General features: G+C 42.3%; 1 protein-coding gene and 1 long non-coding RNA gene across 16 annotated transcripts in view; both read left to right on the forward strand.

Annotated features, from left to right (window-relative positions):
* Positions 1-13,226, forward strand: part of EXOG (exo/endonuclease G) — a 56,820-nt gene that overhangs the window by 27,604 nt on the left and 15,990 nt on the right. For 8 of the 15 annotated variants that reach the window (XR_001300113.3, XR_014822730.1, XR_014822729.1 and 5 more), the window contains 2 exons: positions 622-1,123; positions 12,568-12,632. Coding sequence is in view for 3 of the 15 variants with exons in the window: in XM_003132105.7 (XP_003132153.6) it covers positions 622-1,083 (462 nt within the window). In the remaining 12 variants the exon portion in view is untranslated. Of the gene's footprint in view, positions 1-621; positions 4,540-12,567; positions 12,633-13,226 lie in introns of those variants that run through there. The other 7 variants (XR_014822734.1, XR_014822731.1, XR_014822732.1 and 4 more) reach the window with 3 other exon arrangements.
* Positions 4,456-12,181, forward strand: LOC146397262 (uncharacterized). The gene is made up of 2 exons (XR_014822745.1): positions 4,456-7,501; positions 8,505-12,181. It is a non-coding gene; the product is annotated as an uncharacterized LOC146397262 (long non-coding RNA).

Consider the following 13,226-nt stretch of genomic DNA (forward strand, 5'->3'; position numbering starts at 1 on the left):
AGGTGAAAAAGAAAAAAGAAACAAAACAAAACCAAAAACCCAGACTCAACTCATGGCATTCTCTTTGTAAAACAGAACAGAGAATGGGGCCCATGCTCTTTGGGGTGATCACTTTAAAGATGATGGGAATCTACCTGTTAAATGCTCATCTTCTCTGAATCTGTGGTATGGTTTATTACTACCTTTGGCAGCTGAATTTAGATCCATTGGGATGGGGTGGGGTAGCTTATAAGTGCATTTTCAGAAATGCATCTAAAGGTCTTTATTATTTTTATTTTATTTTTTATTCTTATTTTTTTTGCTTTTTAGGGCTGCACCTGCAGCACGTGGAAGTTTCTAGGCTAGGGGTCCAATCAGAACTACAGCTGTCGGCCTACACCACAGCCATAGCAGTGTGGGATCTGAGCCGCGTCTGCAACCTACACTACAGCTCACGGCAATGCCAGATCTTTAACCCATTGAGTGAGGCCAGGGATGGAACCCGCAACCTCATGGTTCCTAGTCGGATTCGTTTCCGCTGCACCACGACGGGAACTCCAGCATCTAAAGGTCTTTTCAGGAAAAATTTGGGACCTGCTAGTGCAAATTACCATCGTTAATATGGTTGCTTTTTGTTCTTAGGTGATTGGCAAGGACAACGTGGCAGTGCCCTCGCACCTCTACAAGGTGATCCTGGCACGCAGAAGCCCAGAGTCTGCTGAGCCCCTGGCACTGGGGGCCTTTGTGGTGCCCAATGAGGCCATCGGCTTCCAGCCTCAATTGAGTGAGTTCCAGGTGAGCCTGCGGGATCTGGAGAAGTTGTCAGGCCTGGTGTTTTTCCCTCATCTGGACAGAACTAGTGACATCAGAAACATCTGTGAGGTGGACACCTGTAAGCTCCTGGATTTCCGGGAGTTCACTTTGTACCTGAGCACAAGAAAGATTGAGGGAGCCCGATCAGTACTCAGACTGGAAAAGGTCATGGAAAATTTGAGGAGCGCAGGCATCGAACCCGACGAGTACTTCATGACTCGCTACAAGAAGAAACTTGAAGAACTCAGAGCCCTGGAGCAGTCGGAAGTCCTGGAGAGAAAGCCCTCGTAGTTCTTAGCCCAGAAATGTGACGTCATGTGCCATGAAGCAGGTGCGGCCTCTTTAGGCTACTGTGTTTTAGTGGCTCTACTTTAAAAAGATGGAATCCTAAACTTAAGACTAAATTTTGGAGTTCCCATTGTGGCGCAGTGGAAACGAATCCGACTACAAACCATGATGTTGAGAATTTGATCCCTGGCCTCGCTCAGTAGGTTAAGAATCTGGCATTGTCGCAAGCTGTGGTGCAGGTCACAGACGTGGCTCGGATCCTGAGTTGCTGAGTGTGGTGTAGGCCAGCAGCTGTAGCTCCAATTTGACCCCTAGCCTGGGAACCTCCATATGCCGTGGATGCGGCCCTAAAAAGCAAAAAAAAAAAAAAGATTTCTCTCCCACAGATGAAAGATGTCAAATTTTTTGGTTAGCATTTTTTTTTTTGATGTGGAAACTGATTACATAGGAAACTAACACCCTCAGATGGTGGTCTATGTCAGGTTAAGGGGAGGGTTGGGTCTGCAGGTGGTGCTGTGTGTGTCCCTCTGGATGGAGAGGGTGTGAAGGCCTATTTTCTGCCTCCACTCATAATAGAGTGTCATTGGTGTACCTGTGCGGCCTCCTTGGAACCCAATATTGTACGTTACACATTTCCTTTCCCCCCCCCCCTTTTTTTTTTTTTTTTTAATGTTTTCTTTCCCTAGGACTTGAGCTGGTCTTAGGGATGGCGTTTAGATATCTTCTATGTATTATGCTGACCATATGTATTGGATATTTGTTTCCTGTTTCTCTTCTCATGGAACTGCTCTTCCTGCACTTCTGTCACATTTCACTCAACAACTACATTTTCTGCTCACTTATTATGTTCTCGATACTAAACTCATTGCTTTACAGGTGTTATGTTATAACCAACCTCTGAGGTAAATCTGTCCTTGTTTTACCCGTAAGGAAATTGAAGCCTGGAGAACCTAAACATTTTGCCCAAGGTTCATCTTCCTAAAGATGTCATCCACAAGGAATGAGGCACACAGGGCTAGGAAAGACAGCTTGGGGTGCATTAAAATCTTCCCCGGCATGGAAGCTTCTGACTCAGAAAGACATCCTGCAGTGGTGTCTTGTGATCCTGGGGCCTGCTTGGTAAGAGCGGTCTGGATTTTCTTGTCTGCCATCAAATCAAAAGGACTTCAGTATTCTCTGACTTGAGCCCTCGTTAGTTCTTTGGGAAGAAACAGTCAGGTATTTGAAAGGTAGAGAATTGTGCTTTTGGGGGTTTATCAGAGTTTGGACTTACCTTCAGAAATGCAGTTCTGCTGGTGACTGGCTGATGCCAGATTGATGAGTCCCTTGCTTTCCAGAGGAGCTTTTTGTTCCAGAGATTAAGGAACCCAAGGAGGGTCTGTGTTGCAGATTTCTGGCTTGTTTGCCCTGTGCCTGCCTGTCCACCTGGCCAGGTTGGGTGGTGGTTGGGCCAAAGATATTACCTCTGGGGGAAACAATGGCTCTTTTCTGAGCCTGATCTGTAGATTTGGGTTTACGTGGAATCCTTTCACGGACTATCATAGGCATAGGTGGTAAAACATCTTCAAATAGGGCACAGGAATTTGTCTGAATGTGTCCTGTCTCTGTTGTTCTTCCAGGTGGTGTTGCAAGAACAATTTTTGTGGTGTTTTTGTGTTTGTCTAAAGGCTTTAAGTAAGATGGTAATTGTTGACCTTGTTCTACTTTGTTTGGGTAAATAAGAAGTTGGGGGTAAGAACACCATAGCCTAATCACTAGCAGCCTGTGCTGTCACTCTGTTCCTCATCAGCTTGTGCCAGTCTTCTTCTCAGGGGGAAAAAGCTAAAATGTCACTGTGACCAGAAAATCTGTGACTTTCTCTGCTCTCCTTGTTGGAGAGGTGATGGTGGGGTCTCGATGTTTTTCCAGAAGCCCGAAGGCGGCTCTTTATGCAAAGTTCTGGGTACCTGCCACCCACCTCTAGAGGTGAACCCCATCTGCTATCCTCCAGCCGTGTCACTATGCTCCCCTCTGAACTGAATTTCCAGCAGCCTTGTAGTTATTCCCATGCTGTTTTCACTCCTGCATCTCCACATCAATGGTAGAGAATTTTGATTCTTTAAAAAAAGATTATATTTTTTATTAAAGTATAGTTGATTTGCAATATTGTGCCAATTTCTGCTATACAACAAAGTGATTCAGTTTTATATATATTCTTTTCCATCAAGGTCTCTGGCAGGAGATTGGAAATAGTTTCCCTGTGCTGTACAGTAGGACTTTGTTTTTTATCCATTCTAAATCTAATAGTTTGCATCTGCTAACCCCAAGCACCCAGTCTATCCCACTCCCTCCCTCCTCCCCCTTGGCAACCACAAGTCTGTTCTGTATGTCTGTGAGTCTGTTTCGGTTTTGTAGATAGGTTCATTTGTGTCATATTTTAGATTGCACATATAAGTGATATCATATGATATTTGTCTTTCTCTGACTTCACTTAGTATAAGAATCTCTAGTTGCATCCATGTTGATGCAAATGGCATTATTTCATTCTTTTTTATGCCTGAGTAATATTTCATTGTATACATATACCATATCTTAATCCATTCATCTGTCGATGGACATTTTGGTTGTTTCCATGTCTTGGCTATTGTGAACAGTACCACTATGAACAGAGGGGTGCATGTATCTTTTTGAATTATAGTTTTGTCTGGATATATCCCTAGGAGTGGGATTGATGGATCATATGGTAGTTCTATATTTAGTTTTCTGAAAAACCTCCACACTGTTTTCCATAGTGGTTGTACCAGTTTACATTCCCACCAACAGTGTAGGAGGGTTCCTTTTTCTCCAGACCCTCTCCAGCATTTGTTATTTATAGACTTATTAATGTTGACTACTCTGACCAGTGTGAGGTAGTACCTCATTGTAGTTCTGATTTGAATTTCTCTAATAATTAGTCATAATGAGCATCTTTTCATGTGCCTACTGACCATCTGTATATTTTCTTTGGAGAAATGTCTATTTTATCTTCTGCCCATTTTTTGATTGGGTTGTTTTTTTTGTTGTTGAGTTGTGTGACTTGTTTGTGTATTTTGGAGATTAACCCCTTGTTGATTGCATCATTTACAAATATTTTCTCCCATTCTGTAGGCTGTCTTTTTTTTTTTTTTTTTTTTTTAATGGTTTCCTTTGCTGTGCAAAAAACTGTAAGTTTGATTAGGTCCCATTTGTTTATTTTTGTTTGTATTTCTATTGCATTGGGAGACTGACCTGAGAAACCATTTGTATGATTGATGTCAGAGAATGTTTTGCCTATGTTCCCTTCTAGGAGTTTAATGGTGCCATGTCTATGTTTAAGTCTTTAAGCCATTTTCAGTGTATTTTTGTGCATGGTATGAGGGTGTGTTCTAATTTCACTGATTTACATGCAGATGTCCAATTTTCCCTGCACCATTTGCTGAAGAGACTTTTTCCCATTTTATATTCTTGCCTCCTTTGTCAAAGATTAATTGATCGTATCAGTATGGGTTTATTTCTGGGCTCTCTTTTCTTTTTATTTTATTTTATTTATTTATTTTTTTTCCTTTTTTTTAGGGCCATACCCACAGCATATGGAGGTTCCCAGTCTAGGCGTCTAATTGGAGCTAAAGCTGCTGGCCTGTACCACAGCCACAGCAATGCCAGATCCTGGCCCGTGTCTGCAACCTACACCACAGCTCATGGCAACGCTTGGATGCTTAATCCACTGAGCAGGTCCAGGGATTGAACCCACAACCTCATGGTTCCTAGTCGGATTCTCTATTCTTTTTAAAATTTTTAAATTTTCGAAAAATGTTATGGCTACACCAGTGGCATGTGGAAGTTCCTGGGCCAGGCATTGAATCCAAGCCACAGGTGTGACTTATGCTGCAGCTGTGGCAATGTCAAATCCTTTAATCCACTGTGCTGGTCAAGGGATTGAATGCACACCTCTAGCAACCTGTACCACTGCAGTCGGATTCTTAACCACTGTGCTGTGGTGAGAACTCCTTGGCTCTCTGTTTTGTTCCATTGATCCAGATGTCTGTTTTCATACCACTGCCATGCTGTTTTGATTATTATAGCTTTGTAGTATTATCTGAAGTCTGGGAGAGTTATGCTTTTTGCTTTGTTTTTTTTTCTCAGGATTACTCTGGCAGTTCTGGTCCGGGACTTTTTTTTGTAGGGAGTTTTTTTTTTTTCAAACGATTCTATTCCATTTCTAGTGATCAGTGTGTTCAAATTATCATTGTTTTCTGCCTGGTTCAATTTTGGTGGACTCTATGTAAGTTGTACATTTCTTTTAGGTTGTAAAATTTGTTGACAGATAATTGTTTATAGAATACTGTTACTTTTTTTTTTTTGGTATTTCTGCAGTATCAGTTGAGGTTCCCCTTTTTCATTTCTTATATTGTTTATTTGGGTTATCTCTCTTTTCTTCTTGGTGAGCCTGGCCAGAGATTTGTCAGTTTTGCTCCCTTTCAAAGAAGCAGCTCTTGGGTTTACGGATTTTTTTTTCTATTTTTTTTTTAAACTCTCTCTGTCTCTCTCTCTTTTTTTTTTTTTTTTTTTTTTTTTTGGTCTTTTTAGGGCTGTACCTGAAGCATATGGAAGTTCCCAGGCTAAGTCAAATTGGAACTGCAGCTGCTGACTTAAACCACAGCCACAGCAACATGGGGTCTGAGCCACACCTGCAACCTACACCACAGCTCACGGCAACGCCAGATCCTTAACCCAATGAGTGAGGCCAGGGGTCAGACCCACATCCTCATGGATACTAGTTGGGTTCTTAACCAGCTAAGCCACAATAGGAACTCCTCCTCTCTGATCTTTATTATTTCCTTCCTTCTGCTGACTTTAGATTTTCTTTTTTCTTCTTTTTCTAATTCTTTTAGGTGGTAGTTTAGGTTATTTGAGATTTTTGTTTTTTGAGGAAGGCCTGTATCGCTATGAACTTCCCTCTAAGAACTGGTTTTTTGGCATCCTGTAGGTTTTGTATGGTTATAGTTTCTTTGTTATTTATCTCAAGGTATTTTTTAATTTCCTTTTTCATCACCTCATTGACCCATTTGTATTTTAGTAACCTGCTGTTTAGTCTCCATGTAGTCAGATTTTTTCTCATTTCTTTTACTATGGTTGATAGCCAGTTTCATGCCATGTTGGTCAGAGAAGATGCTTGAAATACTTTCTCTATGCTTAAATTTGTTGAGGTTAGTTTTGTGCCGTAATGTGTGGTTAATCCTAGAGAATGTTCTCTGTGCATGTGAAAAGAATGTACATTCTGATTTTTTTGGATTTAATGTCCTGAAGATATCAATTAAGTCTAACTGTTCAATTGTGTCATTTAGGATCTCTGTTCCTTTATTGATTTTATGTCTAAAAGAGCTGTCCATGGTAAGTTGGGTGTTGAAGTCTCCTACTATTTTGTATTCCTATCAATTTTTCTCTTTATGTCTGTTAGTATTTTTTTTAGTTATTTGGGTGCTTCTGTATTAGGTGCATATATGTTGATAAGTGTAATATCCTCTTCTTGAATTAATCCTTTTAACACTATAGTCTCTTTCTTTATCTTACTTTATGGCATTTGTTTTAAAGTCTATTTTGTTGATATGAGTATGGCGACTCCCACTTTCTTGTTTCCATTTGCATGAAATAGCTTTTTCCATCCCCTCACTTTCAATCTATGTTTGTGCTTTGCCCCAAGGTGAGTCTCTTATAGGCAGCATATTGTAGGCTCTTGTATTTTAATCCAGTCTGCAACTCTGTATGCTTTGACTGGAGCATTCAGTCCATTGACTTTTAAGGTGATTATTGATACCTATGTATTTATTGCCATTTTAAACCTTGTTTTCCAGTTGATTGCATGTTTATCCTCACTTTTTCCTTTTGTGGTTTGATGATTTCCTTTTTATTTTATGCTGGTGTCCTCTTCTTTGTGTTTTTTTGGTATCTATTGTTTGCTTTTGATTTGTGCTTGTCCTGTTTTTCGAGTATATTAATGCCTTCCTGTAACCACTTGCTTTAGACTGATAGTGATATAGGCTCAAACACATTCCGAAAAAAAGGAGTCTACATTTTCTTACTCTCCTTCCCCACATTTTAGGATTTTGATGACCTTTTTCATATCTTCATGTTTATCTTTTTGCTGTTCCCTGTGTTTATTGTTCCTTTCACAAAGAGATTTTTTTTTCTTTTTGATCTGTATAATTGCTTATTTAAGTGATTACCTTCCAATTGTGATTTCCTCTGTCCTGTATCTTATTTCTTTTCTGTTCAGTATACACCTTTCAATATTTCTTTTAGAATAGGCTTAGTATTGCTGTATTCTTTTAGTTTTTGCTTGTCTGAAAAATAATTTATTTCTCCTCATTTATTTTTATTATTTTTCTTTTTTAGGGCTGCAGTCACAGCATATGGAAGTTCCCAGGCTAGGGGGTCAAATCGGAGCTGTTGCAGCTGGCCTACACCACAGCCACAGCAACATCAGATCTAAGCTGCGTCTGTGACCTACACATCAGCTCATAGCAATGCTAAATCCTTAACCCACTGAGTGAGGCCAGGGTTTAGGCCTGTGTCCTCACAGATCCTAGTCAGGTCATTACTGCTGAGCCATGACGGGAACTCCTGTTTCTCCTGTTTTAAATGATAATCTTGCTAGGTAGAGTATTCTAGGTTGCAGATTTTTCCCTTCCAGAAATTTGAATGTATCTTGCCACTCCCTTCTGTCCTGTAGTGTTTCCATAGAGAAATCAGCTGATAGCCTTATGGAGATTCCCTTGTAATTAACTCTTTGGTTTTTCTCTTGCTGCCTTTATAATCTTCTCCTTATCTTTTTTTAATACATTACTCAATGAATTTATTACATTTGTAGTTATACAATTATCATCACAACCCAGTTTTATAGCATTTCCATCCCAAACCCCCAGCCTATCCCCCACCCTCCAACTTGTCTCCTTTGGAAATCATAAGTTTTTCAAAGTCTGTGAGTCAGTATCTGTTCTGCAAAGAAGTTCATTGTGTCTTTGTGTCTTTTTTTCAGATTCCACATGTAAGTGATAGCATTTGATAGTGATGTCTCATTGACTGACTGACTTAGCATGATGATTTCTAGGTCTATTCATGTTGCTAAAAATGCTGTTATTTCATTCCTTTTAATGGCTGAGTAATATTCCACTGTGTATATGTACCATGTCTTTATCCACTCCTTTGTCACTGGACATTTAGGTTGTTTCCATGTCTTGGCTATAATTGTCTCCTTATCTTTAACTTTTGCTATTTTTATTATACTGTGTCTTGGTTCAGGTCTGTTTGGGTTCATCTTGTTTGGGACCATCTGTGCTTTCTGTATCTGAATATCTATTTCTTTTTTTTTGGGGGGGGGTCTTTTTGCCATTTCTTGGGCCGCTCCTGCAGCATATGGAGGTTCCCAGGCTAGGGGTCGAATTGGAGCTGTAGATGCCGGCCTACGCCAGAACCACAGCAAGGCAGGATCCAAGCCGTGTCTGCAACCTACACCACAGCTCACAGCAACGCCGGATCCTTAACCCACTGAGCAAGGCCAGGGATTGAACCTGCAATCTCATGGTTCCCAGTCGGATTCGTTAACCACTGAACTCCATGAATATCTATTTCTTTCTTTAGGTTTGGAACATTTTTTGCCATACATTTTTCAAATACAATTTCAATCCCATTTTTTCTTTCTTCTCCTTCTGGAATCCTTAATATGTATAGGTTGACATGCACGATATTATCCCCTAGATCTCTTACATTGCTTTCATTTTTTTTTTTTTTTCCTATTTGGCTTTCTGTCTGCTGTGCTGATTGAGTGATTTCCATTATTCTATCTTTTAAGTCATGTATTTGTTCTTTTGTATTATATATTCTGCTATACATTGCCTTTAGTTCAGGTTTTGGCAAGTGAATTTTGTAATTTTTCTTGGCTCCTCCTTAGAGTTTCTAGTTTCTTTTTACAGTAATCTGCATTTCTTTTGATAGCCTTTCTTAATTCCCTCAGTGTTTTCATTACCTCCTTTTTGTATTTGGTGTCTTATACTGAAGAGGTCTGTTTCATTGTTTGTTTCTTCAGGGGAATTGTTCTATTATTTTAACTGGGAATGGTTCCTTTGCTTCATCATTTTGCTTATATTTCTCTTACTCTGTGAGTTTAGGGGCAACAGCTACCTACTGGTTTTTTTTTTTTGCTTTTTAGGGCTTCACCTGCAGCATATGGAGATTCCCAGGCTAGAGGTCTAATTGGAGCTATAGCTCCTATACCACAGCTCACAGCAACACCAGATCCCTAACCCACTGAGCGAGGTCAGGGATCAAACCCACAACCTCATGGTTCCTAGTCAGATTCGTTTCCGCTGTGCCATGATGGAAACTCCTATCTACTATTGTCTTGGAGGACTGTTTATACCTGGGAGCATTCCTGGGTAGCTTGTGTGGATTTACTATTTGTGTGTATCTTTGTGTGAGGGCTGCTTTTCATTTGGATGTGTGTTATCACTTTCCTCAGTGTGTGCAGTCTTTTATCCCTTTGATAGGGGGCTCACAGGTACACAGTCTGCATGCTCTCCGGAGGTGAGGGCAGTGGGTAGCTTCTGAGGTGGTACCTGGTCTCAGAGCCCTTGGCAGTGGTGGCAACCCATGGCAAGGTGGGGGCAGTGGGCAGAACCTGGTTACAGGGCCCTCAGCAGTAGTGGCAGTGGTGGGTCGTGTGTGCTCCCAAGGAGGTGGGGGCGGTGGGTGGTGCCTATTGTAGAGCCCACCACAGTGGCGGTGATCCCTTGGGTAGTGGGGTGGCAGGTGGTAGCTTCTGGAGTCTGAGCTGGCTGTGGCAGCTTGCATCCACCCCATCCTGTGTAAGAGGTGCCCTGCTGCCTGAAAGCCTGTGTGTGTGCAGAGAAAGAAGTTCCCTGGCCATCCTGCTTCCCTCCCTTCATGCTCTGCAACAGTGACACCTTGCTTCTCTGCAGGCCTAGGCCTCCTTCCGCACTCCCTTGGCTGTGGTGCACTGCTCCCTAGCCCCTCAGGCTTTTTCTATGCAGCCAACCGCGCAGTCCTCTCCCTGGGACTGACCTCCGAAGTTGGAGCCTCAGCACCCAGACTCTGCCCGAGTATCTCAGGCTGGGATGCACCAGGCTGTGGCACCGACCATCTGTGCAGCTGTCTGTGCTTTGCCTGCTCAGACTGGCTGCTGTGCTTTCTCTGAGGCTTTGAGGCTCCTCCTCCATCCTGGATGATCTCCCCGTACTCCCGGGTACGGATTCCTCCTCTCTTTCACAGCTCCCTCCTAGGAACTCTGGTCCCGTCCCTGCTCCTCTTTCTCCCCGCCCCACCCCTTTTTTAAACTTTTGTCCTACCTAGCTGCGTGGAGGTTTTCTTGCCCTTTTGGAAGTCTGAGGTCTTCTGCCAGTGTTCAGTAGATGTTCTGTGTGAATTGTTTTTGTTTTTGTTTTTTTTTCCCGATCTATTTGTGGAAGAGGATGAGCTCCACATCCTACTCCTCCGCCATCTTAACCTAATTCGAAAATCTTGATTTTTAGATCACGCTAAAGATATCAGGGCATTTCAGTTCATACTCAGGCATTCGTGGGTTTTAGACCTGTCAGCATGACTTTATAGGCCCTCCACATCTAAGCAAAGCTTCAGGATGAGGTAGTGGTTGTGCTGAATTGAGTCGGGGGGTTGACATCCCACTTTTCTCACTGTACTGCACTGCTGGTTCCTGTGGAGCTCACTCCAACTAACAGCTTCAGGTCTTTTCCACATGACCTACTGTCAAGTCACTTTCCCATCATGTGCTTACATAGTCAGTTTTTGGAACTCAAATATGACATTATATGTATGCCCAGCTGTTAAGGTTTTATTATAGTTTCTACCCATCTTCAAGCGAGTTCACATTATTGATGGTCCTTGATTTGGCCATCTGACAAGTTAGCTACGCCTCCCAGCTTTGAGATTGCAGATTAGATAAATAAGCCTTCAAAGTGTCTGTTAAAAACATTGAAGGAGACAGAGCCAAGGAAGGTCACTTTGGTAAAAAATTCATTTTACATGGCAACCTGCTTCACACATTCACCCCACAATCTTCATGTGATAATAATGGGCTCTGATATTTTTAGAACTTAAGTTCAGTTCTCTTCTGTGTCTTTTTGTTTGTTCGTTTGTTTGTTTTTTAGGGCTACAGGTGTGGCATATGGAAATTCCCAGGCTAGGGGTTGAATCAGAGCCACAGATGCTGTCCTACTCCATAGCCACGTGGGATCCTAGCTGCATCTACAACCTACACCATAGCTCATGGCAACACCAGATCCTTAACCCACTGAATGAGGCCAGGGATCAAACCCGCATCTTCAAGGTTCCTAATTGGCTCCACTGAGCCACAAAGGGAACTCCCTCTTCTGTGTCTTTTAAAAAAAAAAGCACTACCATATGACCCAGCAATCTCACTCTTAGGCATATATCTGGACAAAACTTTCAATGAAAAAGATACATGCGTCTGTATGTTCACTTCAGCACTGTTCATAATAGCCAAGACATGGAAACAACCTAAATGTCCATCAACAGATGAATGGATTAAGAAGATGTGGTATATATACACAATGGAATACTCCTCAGCCATAAAAAAGAACAAAATAATACCATTTGCAACAACATGGATGGAACTAGAGACTCTCATACTAAGTAAGAAAGAGAAAGACAAATACATATGATATCACATATCTGGAATCTAATATATGGCACAAATGAACCTTCTCACAGAAAAGAAACTCATGGACTTAGAGAACAGACTCATGGTTGCCGAGGGGGAGGGGGAGGGAGTGGGATGGACTGGGAATCTGGGGTTGATAGGTGCAAACTGTTGCATTTGGAATGGATGAGCAATGAGATCCTGCTGTATAGCACTGGGAACTATATCCAGTCACTTGTGATGGAACATGATGGAGGATAATGTGAGAAAAAGAATATATGTATATATATGCTTGTGTGTATATATATATTTATATATATGTATTACTGGGTCACTTTGCTGTACAGTAGAAACTGGCAGAACACTGTAAATCAACTATAATGGAAAAAATAAAAAAAACACTAGGTGTTCCCTCGTGACTCAGCAGGTTAAGGATTAGGCATTGTCACTGCTGTGGTACTGGTTATAGCTGTGGTGCAGGTTCGATCCCTGACCTAGGAACTTCCACATGCCACAGGCAAGGCTGGAAAAACACACACACACACACACACAAAACAAACACTGAATTGATTGCATAATGCAGAGCTAGTTCTCCATGACAGTCTGCCTGTGAATCACTGGGACGGGGAGACTGCCCACTGCACCTCTGGATGCACACAGTGTGGCTGGTCCAGCGCTGTGGACACCTGCCCTGTGCAGGTGTGCACACTTGGCTGACCAGCCCATCTTCCCACTTGGCATGGCAGCCGTGGGCCACCATCTTCATCCTTCTGAGTCTCTTTCCTTATCTGGAACAGGTTGAGGTTTGAACAAGATTGCGTAGGCACTTTGGCAAGCCCTGAATGAATGACAGCCAATGACGGTGAGTTAATGCGAGTGTGTGTCCCCCTAAATCTGTGCGTTGAAACCTGGTCACCAGTGTGATGCTATTAGGAGGTGGGGCCTTTGGGAGGTGATGAGCTCTGCCCTCATGGACGGGCTTAGTGCCCTTATGAGAAAGAGCCCAGCAAGCTCTCATGGCCCTTCTCTCACATAAGACACTGGAGAGAGGGCTGAGCCAGAAAGCCGGACCGCACCAGACTCCAAATCTACAAGCACCTTGATCTTGGATTTCTCCATCTCTAGGACTATAAGAAATACAGTTCTGTTTATAAGGGGCCCCAGTCCATTAGCAGCCCGAGCAGACAAAGGCAGTAGCTGATCAGGTCATCCTGTCCTGAGAAGGTGACAGGGAGGGCCTAAGCTTAGAATGGTGTTAAGCGCTGGACCAGGCGGAAGCAATTCTGTCTGAGACTATATTGCGTTGCTAAAACCCTTTGGCCCTGTCAGTGCTTTGTGGGTTACAAAGTGAGTTCACATCAGAGTTTACTCCATCTGCCATTCAGATACCTGCTGTTCACCATCTTTCACAAATGAGGACGCTTAAACTCTAGGAATTTACAACTTAGGTTTTTCT

This window comes from Sus scrofa, chromosome 13, assembly GCF_054392235.1.
Source record: "Sus scrofa isolate SSC_HxYL_T2T_F1_AM1 chromosome 13, Sscrofa_HxYL_maternal_Yorkshire_Landrace_v2.0, whole genome shotgun sequence".
Taxonomy (NCBI): domain Eukaryota; kingdom Metazoa; phylum Chordata; class Mammalia; order Artiodactyla; family Suidae; genus Sus; species Sus scrofa.